Source organism: Pipistrellus hanaki, assembly GCF_964339955.1.
Source record: "Pipistrellus hanaki genome assembly, chromosome: 8".
Taxonomy (NCBI): domain Eukaryota; kingdom Metazoa; phylum Chordata; class Mammalia; order Chiroptera; family Vespertilionidae; genus Pipistrellus; species Pipistrellus hanaki.
In genome coordinates, this window is record NC_140510.1 from 23,785,980 (window position 1) to 23,806,010 (window position 20,031).

Sequence of the window (20,031 nt, forward strand, 5' to 3'; positions counted from 1 at the left end):
GCTCTCTATCTCTCTCCCTTCCTCTCTGTAAAAAATCAATAAAATATATTAAAAAAAAAAAGAGTACACAGTGAAAAGACGATTAGCTTCTTCATAATACACTGAAGGCAGCCTGGATTTTGGAAGATGATATAGGAAAATATTACTAAATTGCCATTTACCCCTTCCTCTTTCCTTTTCCTGGGACCTCTTTGTGGTTATACCTGACAACTGTAATGCATTGACTCAAGATCATGGGAAATGGCCCAGCCTGTTTGATGGCAATTGAGTCGATTGTATAGAGTTCTAACATGAGAAATACGGAGCCTGGGCCTAGTCTCAGGAATCTTGAAAAGGCCTAGCAGTGTCTGGAAGAACATAGCTTATGTTGTTCAAGGAGATGGAATTTTAAGGTAAATAATTTTAGCCTGCTTATGTTGATTTCTCCCTGCATGAGTATTAATTTTTGCCTTTCACATTCCTCTTTTTGAGAAATGATTAACAAAACACTTATCTGGTCCACACAGTGGCCTTTTAATGAATATTTTTGGGGAAAGAAAGGGTATTCTTAGCTGAGAAAGCATGTATCAATTGTTCTGATGGGTAGAGAAGTTTTATAGCTTTTTTGGTAGATAAATCCAGGCTTTTGCTAAATTCTATTTTCATCAGACGAAAGCTTAAGTAAAACAAATTTTGTCTACGGTTACACAACAAAATTTCTCAATATACATTCATCAAGAAAGGGACCTCCTCTGTGATGCTAATTGCTACTGGAAACATCTTTCTTTCAGACATTTGTAGAAACCAGTGCTACCCAGAGTTACACACTGAACTTATTATATGAGTTTTAGAGGGTAAACAAATAAGATTTCTTGGCCCCAAGGAAAAGAAACAGTATACATGGAATAAAAGGTGGGAAAAGCAAATGAATAGATGTATCCAAGTATTAAAAAGTCACTAATGAGCATCATGATTCTAAAAATTGTGCAAGAGAGCTTCCTTAGACTCTTTTACCCTGTGGAGAGCATGCTGAAGTAAAAGGAATTTTCTGGAAATGTTGATATGTGAAAAATTATTTGCTATAATTATCATAAATTGTCTTAATAATTATTCAGAAATCTTTTCTTCAAATATATTTTGAAGGTTAAGTACTGTACTTTGTATTAGGGATGAAATAATGAACAAGTCAGAAAAGACATCACCTAGATCAGAGTGGGTCTGTAAATAGCCAGTTCTTTAACTGGCAAAATTTTAGTGGTTTGGGACAACTCACTTATTGACAAATTTCTCTTCCTTTCACCTGTCACAGAAGAGATTGAATTTCTTGGCTTTTACAGGCTCCTATAATGATTTAAATAAAAATTTAAACAGTCCATTATTCATCCACTCATTTGATCAAAGAGTATTTATTACTGTGACTATTGGTGCCACCCAGTACTCTAGGTTCTGGGAAGCCAGGTCTGAAAGGTAAAGTCACAGCGCAGGTGCAGGCACAAGCAAGTGAGTGGACCATTACAAATGATCCAGTAAAAGCTATGATAGTGACAATGGCAGAATGGAAATGGAGATTCAGGACAGGGGCCCCTAAAAGAGACTGCAGAGGAATCATGGGAAAACTCTAACAGACACATTGCATTTTAAATTAGATGTCTCATGTTTCGGAGTTTGTTAGAATAAGGCATGGTGGAGGTGGAATACCACAGCAAGAAGAAAGTGTCTAGGGTGTCACTGAGTGAGGTCCTTCAATATTAGGCAGGTGACTTCTTTAAAAAAAAAAAAAAAAAAAATATATATATATATATATATATATATATATATATATATATATATATATATATATATATTGATTTCCAAGAGGAAGGGAGAGGGAAAGAGAGAGAGAAACATCAATGATGAGAAAGAATCATCGATTGGCTGCCTCCTGCACACCCCCTACTGGGGATCAAGCTCACAACCCTAGGCATGTGCCCTGACCAGGAATCGAACCAGCAATCTCCTGTTCATAGGTCAATATTCAACCACTGAGCCATGCTAGTAGGGCAGGCAGGTGACTTCTTAAATCTTTTATCATATAACATGAGAGAGAAGGTGTCATCAATTCATCAAGATGAAAAGATGAAGCACAAGGTAAGGTCATAGAATTCGGGTGGGAGGTGTGAAATAAGGGGAAGGTAGGAATAGAATGTTAAGAAACTAAAACATCCCTGGCTGGCTTGGCTCAATGGATTGAGAGCCGGCCTGCAGACTGGAGGGTCCAGGTTAGATTCCAGTCAAGGGCACATGCTCAAGTTTCTGGCTCAATCCCCAGTAGGGGGCGTGCAGGAGGCAGCCAATTGATGATTCTCATCATTGATATTTTTTCTATCTCTACCTCCCTTTTCTTTTCTCTCTGAAATCAATACAAATGTTTAAAAAAATATATTAGTTGAAACTAAAACAATTATTATAGATTTTTCTGGGAGTCACTACGTCACAATTTGCATGATGCATTTTTACTCTAGAACTCCATAAAACTTCTGTGGTGTTACAAAAAATTATTGAATCTCCTTTAACCTGTTAACCGGGGAATTCCCTTTTTAATTACACAACATATAATAGGCATGTACTCTTTCACATCACTACTGGAGGATGTAATTTTATATTATTATTATTTTTTTATTTATACTTAAAATAAATGAAAAGATTATGAAATATATATTTTTTGTTTATTTATATATAAAGCAGAAAGGAAAATACAAAATTACAAACAAATAGAAAAGAATACCATAAAAAAATGGAAACATCAAATTAAAAAATTATAAATTTTACAAACAATTATAAAGATTACAAAAAAATATGTTTTTTATTTCGATACATAATAAAAAATATAAAAAAGTTAACAATTACAGAACAATAAAAAGCACACAAATAAAATAGAAATATTGAGTTTAAAAAATTAAAATATAGATATAAAAATTAAAAACTCAACTTCCGTGTGATATATTTTAAAACAATTGTTGATACATAGTGCTACCTTACAATCTGGACACCAGTATGTAGATTCTTTCCTAAAACCTTTTTTTGTAGCAAACTCGGCATTTCCTGGATTTAGTTTTTCCTATATCGCTTTTCATTTGTTCTGGAAAATGTCTTTCAACTAAGCGTGATGGTTAGATGTAGAGCTGTTTTTGATGTCTTTGGGTGGGTTTTCACTATGTTGTTATCTACCAATTTGTCTACACACTCTATCAAAAAGTGTAATCGATCCAAATGACCTTTATCTTTTTTTGTATATAATATATGCATTGAAGCAGCACATATCAATTAATCGTAGAAAAAATTTTTTTACCCTATTACGGGCAGCTGTGTAGGCCATCATAACTCACTCCATCTCCCAAATCAACGCCTCCCATATTCTTGTTATAATCCAGGACAACATTCGGTTCTTCTTGCCTTCTTCCTCTCTTTTCAATCATTGTCTTTTCGTCATTATGAATAGAACTGAGCATCAATAAGTCTTTTTTATCCTTCCATTTTAAAACTATAAGTTTGTCTTTGAATCTTACTATATGTTCATTTTTCTGTAATTTTTTTGTTTTTATTTAACTGGGGATTCTGACTCTGTTATCCTCATTGTTCCAACAATGTGTGTATTGTTTTGACACAAGAGTTCAGCCAAATGAATTGACGTATAGAAATTATCTATGTAAATCCTATACCCTTTATTCAGTAAGTCATGTGTTAACTCCAAAACAATTCTTGTTGAACACGACCACCATTCTCACTAGCAAAATTATACTGATTCCCTCCGTGTCTTAAATTCATGTCGAGACATGCATGGATGACTAATACCTTTGTTTTTCGGAAATATACGTCCAGCCCGTTTCAGGGCTCAACATATATTTCAAGGACGTATACATATGTCCTTCCCGTACCCTATAATGTTTATGTTTGACGTATTTATACGTCCCACTCGGTTAACAGGTTAAGAATCTTCTGATGTACAACTAATGAAAGCCAATACATACAAACAGGAAAGGAAACAAACCTACATCATAGAAGAAGATAGTGGGATGGTGTTACAGCTTATCTTGGTAACAACAATATGCATACAATGTCACTGTTTTAAATGTCCTTCCATGGTTCATGTGACTCAGTTACCTGGCTCCATTGAATTCTTCTAAATCACTGGCCTCACCAGGTACATGAGGAAGTGGGGTGAAGAGTAAAAAAACATAAGTACTTTTCTAAGGATGATCAGTAAAATTAAGGAGAGCATCAAATTTGTCTTTGTTTTACTGTTGTTAATCAATTTTGTAAGCAAGTTGCTTCAATGCCCAGAAGGAAAAGCGAGTAAAGGTGTATCACCATGTAACAAATCATTCACATTACTCTTCGTAATCTTTCTTTTGGATATTTAAGGGCTTGTAATGACTATCATCTTGCAGGCACTTTCCATAAGCTATATATGCATTATTAATGAAGTTCTATGACTGGAAACTTCTATCACTACAATGACTTTTGGAAAGCATGGGTTCATTTAAACTAATAATGCATGGGAGTTTGTCACAGTTTTAACAGATGCATTCTTCTTACAGATGGTTGAAAAAGAAGGTTATCTTCAAAAAGCTAAAATTGCCGATGGAGGAAAGAAACTAAGGTAATAAAAGTTCTTTAATTCACTTTTATATGACTGTGCTAATTCCCCATCTCCTTTACTTGTGCCATCCCTTTTGTTTGAAAGTAGGCCTTATGGTACAAGACTAGAATATACTCTATTACTATGATTGTTATTTTTACTGTAGTTATAGTTTTCCAATAAAAGTCCTATGTTCTATATTGTTGCACAGAATACATAAATAAAGTGCTGTTGTCTTCTTAGGACTTTAAATCTTTAAAAAATGCAAATAAATGAGATAATGAGTTTGATTTCTCATATAAACAGATTAAGGGGTGAATGGAGTTGTATTGCATCAAATAAAATTTTCCTATAATACATTGCAAGCATAGTTGTGTGTTTTGTTTTGTTTTTCGCCAAATGAGGATTTGACGTACATTTGTTACCCAAATAAAAATAATTTGAGACAAACAAAAGGAAAATGAAATCATCTGTTAAATAAAAAGTTGAAAGTAGCATTTGGTGGCGTGATGAACACAATAGGTGAGATAATTTAGAAAAGGTAATAAGCATTCCTCAGTCAAGGAGAGAAAAAACCTTGAAGTAAAAAAGTAAGGTTAGTAGGAGTGTAGAGAAAGACACTAGAATATTATGTATGTGTGGAATATTTACCCTGTTTCCCCGAAAATAAGACAGTGTCTTATATTAATTTTTGCTCCCAAAGATGCGCTAGGTCTTATATTCAGGGGATGTCTTATTTTTCCATGAAGAAGAATATGGTACACATTTATTGTTAAATGACAATAAAGGAAATTTATTACCTGTATACGGTACGGTAGTACGGTAGTTGTCAGCACAAACCAGACAAACTGGGAATCCTACAGTATCAAGAATTTACTCATTTATTCAATGACAATCATCTAATCACCTGCTGGAACATCATCATAACAATCCAATTCTCGAATTTCCGCAGTTGCCACAGAGGCTCCTTACACTATCTCCAAATTTTTGGATTCTTTTTTCTGGTTTGGTGTTTTTTATTTCCTCGTATTTCAAATAATTGATATGATTCTCAGGATCCTCTAGTCTACTGTTGAATTCCTGTTTATTATTCTTTATTTCAGTCAGTGTATGCTTTATTTCTGACTGGTCCTTTCTATTTTTGGGGGAGCATTTTACTAAGATCCTTGAAAGTCTCAGTAAGTCCCTGGAGGTTTCTAGAATATTCTTGAGTAACCTTATAACTGTGGTTTTGAACTCTATATCTAGTAGTTCGCTTTTTTCAATTTCTTTCATTTGTGACATATTTCTTTACCTATGTATTTTGGCTACTTCCCTATGTTTGTTTCTATATATTGATTAGAGCTGCTAAGTCTCCTTGAGTTAATAGAGTGGCCTTAGGTAGTAGGTGTCCTATAGGGCCCAATGGCTCAGCCTCCCCAATCACCTGAGTTGGACATTGTAGGTGCACCCCGTTGTGGGCCATGAGCATGGTATTGTTGTACTTGAGCCTTGATTGCTGTTGGTATCACTGGGAAGAATTGACCTTAGGTCAATTGGCTGTGGAGACCAGCTGTGACTACAGTGAGAGAGCTGTTATGAAGGAGATACCCCTATGGAGCAAAATTTGCTTCAGAAGGTCTTTGGTGCTCACTCAGTCTTCCCTTTGAGTGTGTCAGCTGTATATGTAAAGAGTTTTAATCTGGTATGGTCTCACACTGATCACTGGGTACACTGGCTCTTGGGTCTCCAGGGATGTGTAAAGTCAGCCACCGCCTGGGGCCACCCAGCAGGAGCTACAGAAAGATCTGCAGATTCCTCCTCTTTTCCATCACAGCTACCCAGACAAGGACCAGCTGTGAAGCAAGACAGGCTGGTGCTTGTGCTGGGTCTTGGGCCTTTTATTGATACTTTTGGTGCTCCCAGACTCAGGTGTAGCTTGTTTGACAAGTTTTTAGCCTGAGAAAGGACAGGCCATTCATATGCAAAAGTCTTTGCCCATAGCTTGGGTGGGGTTGTAAATTGTGTGGGGTGGGGTCTAAGGGAATCTCCAGGGCAGAGCAAACAGAAATGGCTTCCAGTCAGCCCTGCTATCAGGGAAGTCTCAGCAGTGGGATCGGGCCTAAACTGGCAGTTGGACATCTCCTGAGGGGACCCAGATTGGGAGAATGTGCAGGCCAGGCTGAGAGACCCTCCCCCCAACATGCATGAATTTTGTGCTCCAGGCCTCTAGTGATATTATAAATATCCAAATGGCCCTTGGCAGAAAAAAACAAAAACAAAACAAAACAAAACAAAAACATATCCATAAACCATTCTTGTGAATTTCTCTATTTGAAGGTGGTTTCAAGAAAAGGCAGAGAAGCGAAACAGAGCTCTTTCCCTGTTTCAGAGGGAATCGTTTTTAGGTAGTTTCAGTCAGTTTGTATACCATTTTGTATTTGTTTTATTCATTGTCACTTTCATCAGTTTGCATGCCATGCCTGTGTTCTAGTTTAAATTCACATAAACAGTAGTTTGTACTCATATTATTATTATTTTAGTCAGTTTGCATGCATTATGAATTCTTTCAGCTTTTTTCATTTAAAGTTATATAAATTTTAGTTTTGCTTCTTTCTTTTTAACTTCAGGTTCATAGAATTGAGTGATTGTGCTCTTCAGTGTGTGGTCTTGTTATTAACATTATCTGGGGAGGGCCCATTGCTGGATTTACCATATTTTCAGTCTTCAATTCTCATCTCAATCCCTTGTAAAAAGTGTGTTCATCAAACTCACTCTCCATACATTCAATTGGCTATATGTATGACTTTCTAGAAAGTAGTGTGTAGTTGTGTATGTGAATGTGTTCTTAATTACAGAAGCCTTTTTGTTTTATAAACCTCATTTTCTTTTCTACTAGTTTAATATAATGTTAGTGTTTGGATATCTATTATATGTATATCAATATATTGAAAATTAGTTCATTGCTTTGAACTGCTGCCCATTTTGCCATTATGTACAAATATCAGAATGAGCACTTAAATTGTCCCTAACTCTTTTGATCACAAACAACATTGCAATAAACCACATATATAGCTCCTTACTAACCTGTTAGGAATTTCTTCCAGTGCGTATCTCCAGGAGTGAAGAATTGCCGGGTTAAATGAACATACATTTATAAATTCATTGAGTGCTGCTGCCAGACTTTTTTCTGAATGAGTGCATACGTTCACATTCTTTCTGCAATGTGAAGGGCTCTGTCTCACCATAATGTTATCAGCACACAGCTTCATATACCTCTCAGTTTGGCAAGTCAGTGGCCATACAGAATTACCTCTGTGTTGCATTTATTTTTATTCCTCTGATTAGTATTCCAGTTGAGCATCACTTTATCTCTTTCAAGTCAATCAGGTTTTGCATTCTGAGAATTGCCTCTGCATTAAAGTATGACTATTTTCTATTGGGTTTCTGACATTTTTTGAGAGAGAGAATTCCTAATATCGATATATTTTAGGTAGTAATACCTTGTCATCATTAGACTTTGCAAAAATCTCCTCTCCAACTCTCTCATATTTACCTTCTTGATGAAAGTCCTCAAGGACCAGGCATCTTTAATATGATCCCATTTGTTGCATAATATTATTCTATTATTTTAGGGGTTTCTTTTGTTCTGTATTATAAATTCTTTATAAATTGAACATTGTAGATAAAGTCACCATATATAATCTAATCTAATAAAAGTGTAATATGAAAATTGACTGTCACTCCAGCACACAAGATGGCTACCCCCATGTGGTCAAAGATGGCTGTCCCCATGTGGACACAAGATGGCCACCACAAGATGGCCAGCAGGGGAGGGCAGTTGGTAGGGACCAGGCCTACAAGGGAAGGCAGTTGTGGGCAATCAGGCCAGCAGGGGAGGGAAGTTGGGAAGGACCAGGCCTGCAAGGGAGGGCACTTGGGGGTGATCAAGCCTATAGGGGAGGGCAGTTAGGGGTGACCAGGTCGGCAGAGGAGTGAAGTTAGGGGCAACCCAGGCCTGCAGGGGAGGGCAGTTAGGGGCAGTCAGGTTGGCAGGGGAGCAGTTAGGCATCAATCAGGCTGGCAGTAGAGTGATTAGGGGATGATCAGGCTGGCAGGCAGAAGCAGTTAGGGGGAATCAGGAAGGCAGGCAGGCGAGCAGTTTGGAGCCAGCAGTCCTGGATTGTGAGAGGGATGCCTGTTTAGGCCCTATCAGTCGGACAACCCTCAAGGGATCCCAGATTGGAGAGGGTGCAGGCTGAGCTGAGGAACATACCCTCCCTCCACCCCTGTGCACATATTACCTCTAGTCTATATATAAAAGGCTAAGTGACCAACCATACGTCCCCCTGAGCGTCCAACCAACTGACCAGCCAGGACATATGATGCGCACTGGCAATTTAAAAATAAACTTTGAGCCGAAACTGATTTGGCTCAGCGGTAGAGCGTCAGTCTGTGGACTGAAAGGTCCCAGGTTCGATTCTGGTCAAGGGTATGTGCCTTGGTTGTGGGCACATCCTCGGTGGGGGGGTGTGCAAGAGGCAGCTGGTCACTGTTTCTCTCTCATCGACATTTCTAGCTCTCTATCTCTCTCCCTTCCTCTCTGTAAAAAATCAATAAAATATATTTTAAAAATTTAACTTTGACTTGCACATGCACAATACATATAAAGCTCTCCCTGGTGCCAATCACACACGATGCCAGAGTGTATCTAAAGACCAACTGTTGGCACAACATGAAGCTGTTTCCTGTGATGCCACATTTTCTATGACAATAAATCACAAGCACAAACTCTAGGCAGAGTAGGAATATTTCTACCTGAACCATGGACACTTATATGTTTTCAGCCATGGTCACTTATATGTTGCTTTCTCTTGAGTTTGAAGAATCTGTGACTTTAAAGTTATAAATACTTCATCACAAGGGAAATTAGTCAAGCACTCTGAAAGTGTTTTTACTCTTAATGTGATGTACAGGGAGATATTAGCATAAATTTAATCAATTTATCAGTCATAATTTTTATTAGTGTTGTTTTTATATCATATTTTTGTTTTTATATCATGTTTTTGTTGTTTTTATATCATATATTTATTGTTACATCATGTTGTTTATTAATCAATTTATTATTTTTATATACATTTTACTAATTTTATTTAATCTCTGACACTTCTATTATAGAGAAAGGGCAATTAGCAATATTAAAATATTTTGTATTTTAATTTTATAATACTATATTGTAGATATTATTTTTATATATAATTTTTTGCAGTAATGCAATTACCACACAGTTCTTTCTTCTAATTAATTTCCTTTCAATGTGCACAAATCTGTGCCCCAGGCCGCTAGTAACATATAATATTCCACCATATTGATGGAACTGTAATATACAAATCCATTCCTGCACTCCTCTTTTATATGATATTTAAATTGATTCCAGTTTTATACTAAAACTAGAGGCCCAATGCATGAAATCCATGCACTGAGGGGTGTCCTTCAGTCCAGCCTGAACTCTCTCCAATCTAGGACCCCTCAGGGGATTTCCCTGTGGGATCAGGCCTAAACAGGCAGTCAGACATCCCTCACACAATCCAGGACTGCTGGCTCCCAACTGTTCACCTGCTTGCCTTCCTAATTGCCCCTAATTGCTTCTGCCTGCCAGCCTGATCACTCCCTAACCACTCCCCTGCCAGCCTGATCGACACCTAACTGTTCCCTTGCTGGCCTGATGATTGTCCCCAACTGCCCTCCCTTATCAGTTTGGTCACCCCTAACTGCCCTCCCTTGCTGGCCTGATCCCCCACAACTGCTCTCCCCTGCCAGCCATCTTGTGGTGGCCATATTGTGGCAGCCATCTTGTGATCACATGGGGGCAGCCATCTTGTATGAGGGTGTGATGGTCAATTTGCATATTACCTCTTAATTATATAAGATAGTTATAATTGCTGCAAACCTCCTATTACTTGTCAATTTTTCTTTTATATTTTCTTTGGATGAACACTAACCCTGTATTGCTTGATTAAATCACATGACCACTTAAAAAAAAAATGGTATTATGTATGATTTCATTTCTTGCCTAAGGAGTCTGTATTTTTTTGTAACTGCCAACAAAATATTCAGTTTGATCATAACCTTAAAAATGTGTAAATTTATCCCATTGATAATTTAGTAAATAATAAATTACTATTAAATTATAACCATAATTATTATAACTTATATTTCTTATGTAAAATTTTGTTTGATAACTTTTTACCCATTTATCAAGGTACTTTAATATATGTTTATACATTTTGATGAGTTAGTAAACAATATTAATAAACTAGGGGCCCAATGCATGAAATTTTTGCAAGAGTAGGCCTACCTTCCCCGGGCTGCCAGCCCCAGCTTCCCTCTGGCACCTGGGACCTGGGCTGCCCTCCAGGACCCGGGCTTCCCTCAGAGCCCCAGCTTCGTCCAGAAGATCATCTAGAAGGATGTCCAGTCTAATTAGCATATTACACTTTTATTATTATAGATACTCTGTCAAGCACTTGGCTAAATTATTTTATCAGAAATTCTATCTCATAAAGAGGAAATATGCAAATTGACTATCATGCCATAACAAGATGACTGTACCCACAGCAGAGGTGGGGATCTCATAACACAAGATGGTGTACCCACAGCAGAGGCCAAGTTCTTGTAATGAGCCTTAATGAAAATCAGCAGGGACCCAAGGCTGCATGGCATTGGGCCAGGGCAGGGGACCTGAGGCTGTACCCACCACCTAGTGGGGCTTGACAGGGGACTTCAGGCTGGTCCCCCTGCCCCAGAGCTGGGCCGGGAGACCTCAGGCTACAGCCCCTACCCAGCAGGGCTTGATGGGGGACCTCAGGCCGCACCCCATTGCCCCAGTGCCAGGCTGGGGGACCTCAGACTGTTGCCCCCCACCCCCTGGGCACTCAGCCAAAGACTTAAGGCCATGCCCCCTATCCCAGGGCTAGGCCAGGAGACCTGAGGCCACATTCCCTGCCATGCGGGCTTGTTGAGTGACCTCAGGCTGTGCCCTCTGGCCCAGGCTTGGAGACCTCAAGCCTCACCTCCTGGCCCGAGTCAGGCGACCTGTAGCCATGCCCCCCAACCTGGTGGGGCTTGATGGGGATGGAGCCAGCTGGGTCTGGAACTAACCCAATGGGAATGGGGTTGGCCGGCTCTTGGAGTTGTGCGATTTCGAGGTGCATTTGGATGGGTGGGGACTTGACTCTAGTTTCTGTGCCATGCCCCAGACTCTGACAGGAGGAAGATTTTCATATATATATTTTACTAATTTTTGTTCATTTCTGACACTTCTATTATTGAGAAAGGGCAAATAGCAATATTGAAATATTTCCTTTAATTAATTCCCTTTTAATGTGCATGAATTTCATGCACTGGGTCACTAGTATTGTAATAATACTATAAGATAGGCTGTATTATTACGTTCAATTTTACAAGTAGAGAAACTTAGTCGCATGTATTAACCTCTCCTTCCTTCCAAACTTTATTGTATAAAAGATTAGGGTAAGATTTTAGCCTCATCCTCTGTTTGAAATAGGTTAGCTTTTTTCCCCCCTCTTGCTAGAAGCCTTTTGAGTCCAGGGAGTGAAAAACCATTATTATATTTTGTATCATTGACAGTACCAAGGGCTTCAATTACCACTTAGCAACTTTGTTTTTATTCATATTTATAAAGTTTTTTACTCAGCAACCCATAATTATGTCACCCACATCAAGTAATGTGTCCTTGTTTTTGTTCCTCTTCTTCCCATTTTCCTTTTTATTTAGCTTCCTTCTTTCATACATTTTCTCTTTCTAAGAAAAGTTTGACCTATTTCTGAATATGAGCAAGAGTGGGTGAAGGGAAGGAGAACACATTGGCTATATGTTACATTCATAAAGCAGCATAGATTTAGCCTTATTTTGAAATCAAGTTCCACAAATTTCCCCAGTGATCACAGACAGGATTGAAAGCCTAAAGCATTCATCATTCAACTTTAATTTTTAATTGTATACATTGAAAATATGGTTTAGCTTTTCTGAGGAAGATTAGGGCTTCCTTCCTTTGGGGCCTCTGTATCCCAAATGAGAAGTAGCGCCAGCCCCTCTGAAGCTCCCTGAGACCATAGTGAAAAGTTATTTTCAACCCTTTAATTTACAAAAGACACCTGGCAGCATGAACACTATCTCAGCGCCCTTGTCTCCCCCTCTGCACCTCTCCCTTCATGCCTGCCCCTTCCTCGTCTCATTGTCTTCTTTGTAGCTCTGCACACCTGGTCACATGTCCCTTCTCCCTCTGGTCTTCACAGTGGCCTGAGAAGTACATATGTGTGTGCATGTGCCCGTGGGGTGGGGAGGTGCGGACAGGAGGGGGAGACAAGGGCACTGAGATAGTGTTCGGGTGGAAAGGATAGAATAAAGGAGGTGCAGGGTTATGTCCACTGGTGCCATTTTCAACCCAGGGCCCCTTACTATTAGACCTTTTGTTTGTTTCTTCTTATTTGTTTCTTTCTTTCTCTCTCTCTCTCTCTCTCTCTTTTTTTAAACCATTGTTATTAAGAATAGATTTCCTTTAGAATGTGATATGAAAATACGCTTCTGACTTGAACTTATTTTTCTTTAGCACTTTCTGCTCAGGATCCCAGTAATTCATCCCAGGCTGAACGTGTCTTTCCTTTTGTGTGCGTAGTGAGGTCTAGAAGGAAGGTTTGGAGACCGTAATATGGAAGTGGATCTGTTAAAGGTTGCTTTGGTTTTATGATTTTCATCATCTGCTCCGTTATAATTTCCAACATCTGATAGCTCTTTGAATATGTAAAGCTCCTCTGTTTCTTGCAGTAGTGGCAGAGACGTGTATATTTATACCTCCATGTCTATTTGACCCTCCTTTTAGATGTGACAAGTTATAAGAAGCTTAAAATATGGGAAGGGAGAATTAAGTTTCTCACGCGCCAGTTTGAGAATGAGTCAGAACATTTGACAGTTCTGCGTGATTTTGTGGTAAATTACCCAGGGACACTAGAGTAAATTACTTTCACTCCCGCCCCAGTTGCAAACTCAAGTCAAATCCAGTGTGACCAAGTCAGCTCCCAAAGGCAGACAGCCCAAAGAAGGTCTGAACTTTACCAAGAAATCTCACATATTTTCTTCTGCATTTTGGTTAGCTACCCTATCATTAGGCAAAGGAGGCATAAGAGAGGTGAGTGTAACATTTCAAGTTTAATGCTAGAGCAAATGACTGTGTAAAACTTGGAGCTCGAGCTGACAGGCTCTTATAACCATAATGAATGGTGTAAGGGGCATTCTCCATCAAGTGTTCCACAGATAAGCAGTTACTAAGTTGCTGTTATTATGTGCTGCCATCCGGTGTCCATGTTGTAGAATGCAAAGAGTTTTAAGCTAAGCTGATGCCCAGAGTTTTGTTATTTCTTGTTTTGTTTCGTTTTTTGTTATTTTCTATTGTTTGTTTGTGTTTATGTTTGTTTGTGGTTTTTCTTTTTATATTTTCACCTTCACAACTCACAATTTGTTTTAAGAAAGTCATTTAAGTGTCTCACTAATTGCATAAATTGTCTTTATTTGAATTTAGTTCCTCTTCCTAATTGTAGTAAGCACCTTTTTCCCCTTAGATGCCATTTGTTTTCATACAAAAAATAAAGTAAATGCCTGCAATCCTTGTGTCTGTTCCCTGCACTGAATCACTACCCTCAATATCAATGCCTCACATGACTGATATCTGTAAATTTGTGGGAAGACTGGCTCATCTATTCCTAGGATCTCTGACTTAATGAAGTGGGATAGTTCTTGAGCTATGTGTCTTACTTAATCCTTAAGTCCATTCAAGAATTTGTTTTTTTATATTTCCTTGTGGGACATAGAAAAGAGTGCTCTCATATTTAAGATGAGGCATTAATTGGCTCCAACCAGTGACTGCATTTGCCTGGTGGCCATCATGGGAAGGTAGGTATAAAAGGGCTTGCAATTTGTCATTCTGGGACAACCCAGATCAGGCAATAAAGTGACTTTTCTCCAAAAAGAAAGACATTCAAGTACTGACAACAGTTCTGTATCTTCCTTTCTCAGAGCCTTTCTGAAGCTCTGCATGCATATGCCTTATAGGACTACGGAAGAGTTGCATGCTGCCTGCTCTAGAGACAGTTGATGCAGCAGAATGAACATGGCCTTGAAGGTCCAGAAAATGTGGCCTTAATCCCACATTTATGCTTTCTGTGCTCTTGAGTAGGCTGCAGCCTCATGAAGCTTCAAGTTTCCTCACCTGTAAAATGGGTGTATTACCCACCTCCCAATGTTGTTTGGAGGATTTATTTGTTTCTATGTTTATTCCCTCTCTCCTCTGAGTTACAGGTAGGCTTCTTGAGGTCCCTCTTATTTGCCTTTATATATTCAGTCCCTGGAACTGTGTCTTTCATGTGGTAAATGCTCAGTAGATACTTGTGATTAGCTTAGAAATTAAATTAGTTGATGCATATGAAATACCAGGTCATCTGATTGACACAAGTCCCAAAAGCCAGGAAGACCTCTAGAAAGCTTAGGTATTGGCACTAGAATTATAAATCAGCCAAAATATACTAAACCTGAAGTGTTAAATCTTTTTTCTCTTTTTTTTTAATGCTAGGAATAACACATCAAAACCCTAGGGAACTAAGAAACAGAAACGGGAAATGCAGGAGATAAGTGCGTTAGCAGTCCTTGTTAATGAATAACAGCAAACACGGAGCAGGAAAAATCTTGATGTGTAACCTTCCTGAAAAAATATACTTTTTTACTCAAAAACGTTCAGCAGGCACCTGCTAAATGTCAGATTCTGTGCCCAGAAGCAGGAAAGCTCTAAGAGGTTAGGGATAATGTCTCTTTGGGGGAACTAGGGGAGTAGAGGGTCTTCTGTTCCATCTTGAAAACGGCTTCATCCTCAAAAGGTCTATTTTAAGAGTTTCATTAGATGGTTCTAGAGTCACCTGTCCTGGCTAAGCTATCTACATTTGCAGAAATTACTTTTTTTCTGAACAACAGTCACCTAAAAGGATTTCATTGCATTCAGAAAACATGAAGGAAAGATTCACATCAAAACAAAACCTTGACAAATGACACTTTTCATACTCTCTCCAGAGCTGACAAGGCCTTCAAAAGACTCAATGTATTAATGAGGTTAAGAAGGTCTTCCACCAATACTCTGAAAATTACAGCAACACAATGAGCCAATCCTATCCGATGGTCAAACCTATCAGATGGACAGAACAGATGGTGTAAGGATTATGGTCAAGTGTCTAGAGTACTTCGTTCAGCAAAGGGGAGGTTCCAATCTAAGTGATCCTGTAAAAGCTGCTCCCATGAGGTGAATTCTCAGTCACTTCCTAGTTTGATGCTCCCTACTGAGTGTGGGTGACTCTGCTCATCACAGAATAGTCCCATAGCAGGAAAGAGACACAGGTGCCTTCATTAGTAGTGCACCTTTGTTTCTGGACTTAGGAAGAGTTGAAGGGTCCATCATGTGATTCTTAAGCCAGTGCAACTTCTAAGGAAAGGAGAGAGCTTGGGAGTGTCTGGTCTTTGCCCAAACCTTTTAATTAGCATCAGGTAAAATAGTTTATAAGAGAGCTAGGATAGCTTAGCTCTTGTTACAAATTATGCACTCTAGCTTTTATGATTGGAGAATTTTGACTAAAACTATGACAAAAATCTGACATTGACAGTCTCCTTACCCAAGATTGTCCTGCTTAATTCTTAAAAAATGACAGTATAAATTAGTGAACAGATTACAGTATAGGCTTTGGAGTCAGAGAAACTGGGTTTGACTCTGAAATTAAAGTGTGTGGCTTTAATTTACTGAACTCTCAGAACCACGTTTTCCATATTAGTACCTTCGACATCTATTTAGTGAAGCTAAACTTCCACCAGACAATCAAATTTATGCTAAGAACTCAAAATATGATTTGTGCTAATTATTTTTAAAGTAACCATGAAAAAAATGAAATGAATTTGATACATCTAAAAGTTTGACAACATCATTTTATTCTTCTTTATGAAATAAAATTATTTTAAGCCAATTGGGAAAACCTTTACTCTTATTCTAATGCTGTAAAGGTGTTATTTGCAGTTTATAAATTCAAAACAAAATAGAGCACTGTATGCAAAGTGTCAGGACAGTGCCTATTACTAAGGCTTCAATACCTGCATTTCTTACCCTTTTTGGCTTGTTCTTCAGATTTCCCTAATGGAACGTTTCAAGGCAGTTCAAAGTTCTAGTGTAGAACCATGAGATAATTGAATTTCATGCACTTCAATTCTAACCAGTCCCAGCTCCAAGTTTAAGAAAGGGAAGAATAATGCCAATAAGCCCTATAAATGATCAACATCTGAAACAGATTCAAATCAGAACTATTTATCCAGGACTTGCTACAGACAGGGGGCAAATAAGATATAGTCTTCCTGCCAAGAGGTGAAAAATAGAGTTGGAAATATAACAGGCAGGTTAAATATGGGTTTCACCATGTCTGAGGGTGTTCCATACTCTCTGATGTCAAAATTAGGGGTGGAAATAACAGATGCCCAGTCTAGACCAGCATGTTTCCACGGTTTCCCTGTTTCCTATCTGTGGCCCTCCTAATATGAGGGGGCCATCTAATAAGACCTCATGAAGAGAAGCCTAAGGCTGCTCTAATTCACTTGCTGCTACCTAAAAGGACAAATGGGCACTGGCCCGAAGGAGAGAAAAGGCCTACATGTTTGTTTTTTCTGTTTCCCCTTCCAGCATCTTTATCATCATTTGATTGAAAAAGTTGCTCTTTATTTGAAGAAAAGTAGATCCAAGAGCATAGTGTTTATATTTGCAAGTTGGAAAATACACACTGTTTCTGTTTGTTATGTTATTTTTTTAAATGTGATGATATATCAGTAAGATAGCTTCAGGCATGTAAGAACAGCCTAATCTTGTAAATATCAACTTCATTGAGTCAAAGCTGTCTTTTCAATCAATCCCCTAGATCCTAAGGGATAAGGGCAAATAAATTACACAAAGATCTTGACTGGTCATTTAAAAAATATTTTTGTGTAGTTTTCTATCGACCTGAATAATGTCTTTCTGTAAACTTCTTTTTAAATCTACTTTTGTAAAATGAAGTCAGCTACTTTGAAATGTGTATTATACCAAAGAAAATTATAGCAATATGATATAATGGGTAGAAACTTATTTTGATAAACATCAAGAAATACAAAGGAAAATTAAAAGCTGTGACTTTACCACCTGAATTAACTGTTGTTATATTCAGCTTTTCCCCTCATGCCAAAGTTTAATCATTGACTCAGTAAATTCCTATTTAGTGTCTACTTGTCCAAGGCACTGTGCTAGGCACTTGGGAATGTTTCTATAAAGATGAAATACTTTCTGTCATTTTAGGCTTTTTAAAAATAAGGAGATAGAAATGAAATTTATAAAAACTAACTTTTAATTTGTCATGAATACTATGTGAGAAAGTTATAGAAGGCACATTGGAGGACATAATATTCAAACTTCCAGTAAATAAGAATTAATAAGAAGAAGAGGCTGGGATGTGTGAGGACACTCTTAGGGAAATAGCATGGTGTTACAAATTGCATATTGTATTATGGTCTACATTAAAATCCTCTCATATCAATATGCTTCTGTAGCTGGGCTGGGGAACCTTTTTATCTGCCAAGGGCCATTTGGATACTTATAACATCATTTGCTTAATACAATTAACTTAATATAAATTCGTGTTGCTATGAAAAAAACTCCTAAATTTATTGAATTTCACGTCCCGCCTCTGGTTGCCTTAGCAGGGCTAGACCAAATGACTCTGTGGGCCTCATACAGCCTGCAGGCCGGACATTCCCCATCCCTGTTCTACAGCATAGGGTTCCTTATTCCATTCTAGGAATCTGTTATGTGCAGCTTACATACCAGTCTTTTCTTTTTTGATATTTTAGGAAGATAATTAAGACATAATGATCCAATTCATTCTTGGGCACACAACCTTAACAACTTGTGAGATGATTTCTTTAGGATACATTTAAATTCATAGGAATGGACTTGTTTACTCAAAACATACACACATTTTTAAAGATTTAAAAAAATATATATTTTATTGATTTTTTTACAGAGAGGAAGAGAGAGGGATAGAGACATAGAAAGATCAACGAGAGAGAATCATTGATCAGCTGCCTCTTGCACACCCCCCAATGGGGAAGTGCCCATAACCAAGGTACATGCCCTTGACCGAAATCAAACCTGGGACCTTACTGCCCACAGCCAATGCTCTATCTACTGAGCCAAACCGGTTTCAACACATTTTTAAAGATTTTTATAAAGCATATTGCCAAATTAATTTCAGAAAAGATATGCTAGTTTATACTCCCACCAAACTTGTATGGGAGAATACATTTCTTCACATGTTCAAGAATCCTTGGTATTATTCCTTCAAATTCTTGCCAATTAATTGATTGGCAAAGAGGTAAAAAAGCATTTCACTCTTTCTATTTGCATTTCTTTGATTTCTAGTGAAATTCAACATTAAAAATATTTTCAATTAGGCAGTGGCACATGTGGCTATGTAGTGTTTAAGACTCAGAAATATAATAAATCAATGATGAAAAGAAACAATGAAAGAAGGTGTTCTGATTCCTATTTTTACTTTGCTATATTTGGCTTGCTGAAGGAATATGGATACATTAAAACTAGATTTTCAGTAGTTGAAAAGAATTTGGGAAGGATATATGAATTGAGAAACTTTTACTATAAATGCCATGATCTTTAAAAATTACAGAATGTCCTTATATTACCCGAATTCCATACAACATATCAACTGTAATAAAGAAAATACTTTTAGGAATTCTAGTTAAAAATGTAGCCTCTGCTTAATCCAAATGTTTCTCATAATTAATCTATGAATACTTTCTTTAAGTGATAATGCTTTTTTTCTTTATTTTTCCCCAAGGAAAAACTGGTCTACTTCCTGGATTGTCCTTTCGAGTCGAAAAATTGAATTTTACAAAGAATCCAAGCAACAGGCTCTGCCTAATACGGTGGGTGGTTTTCTGCTTCTATTGTTCATCTTTACAGAACTACCATTGAATTAAAAATTTGGACTTATGCATAGCCCATGGACGCGGGCAATAGGTAGTGAAGATATGGGCTCTGGGTAGGAGGTAGGAGGAGGCGGGGATGGGAGATATCTGTTATACTATCAACAGTAAAAAATATATTTTTAAAAAGTTTGGATGCAGCAAAAATCACACTAAAGCCTCCAAGCTACCACCATCTAAAAGCAGATGGAGGAAATGGCTCAATAAACTTTTAATCAGATGAAGGGAAAATAGAACTTGGTGTCTGTTTTATTAAGTGGTGCATTTGGAGAATAATCACAAAATAAGATGAATGGTGAGGGACTCTCTGGTAATGCGAAGGTAAC

General features: G+C 37.8%; 1 protein-coding gene across 2 annotated transcripts in view; it reads left to right on the forward strand.

Annotated features, from left to right (window-relative positions):
* Nucleotides 1-20,031, forward strand: part of ARHGAP15 (Rho GTPase activating protein 15) — a 609,260-nt gene that overhangs the window by 85,943 nt on the left and 503,286 nt on the right. Inside the window, exons 1-3 of one of the 2 annotated variants that reach the window (XM_084891909.1) lie at nt 4,010-4,052; nt 4,557-4,618; nt 19,558-19,645. In XM_084891909.1, the coding sequence (XP_084748035.1) occupies nt 4,032-4,052; nt 4,557-4,618; nt 19,558-19,645 (171 nt within the window). In that variant the 5' untranslated portion in view covers nt 4,010-4,031. Of the gene's footprint in view, nt 1-4,009; nt 4,053-4,556; nt 4,619-19,557; nt 19,646-20,031 lie in introns of those variants that run through there. The other variant, XM_084891908.1, reaches the window with a different exon arrangement.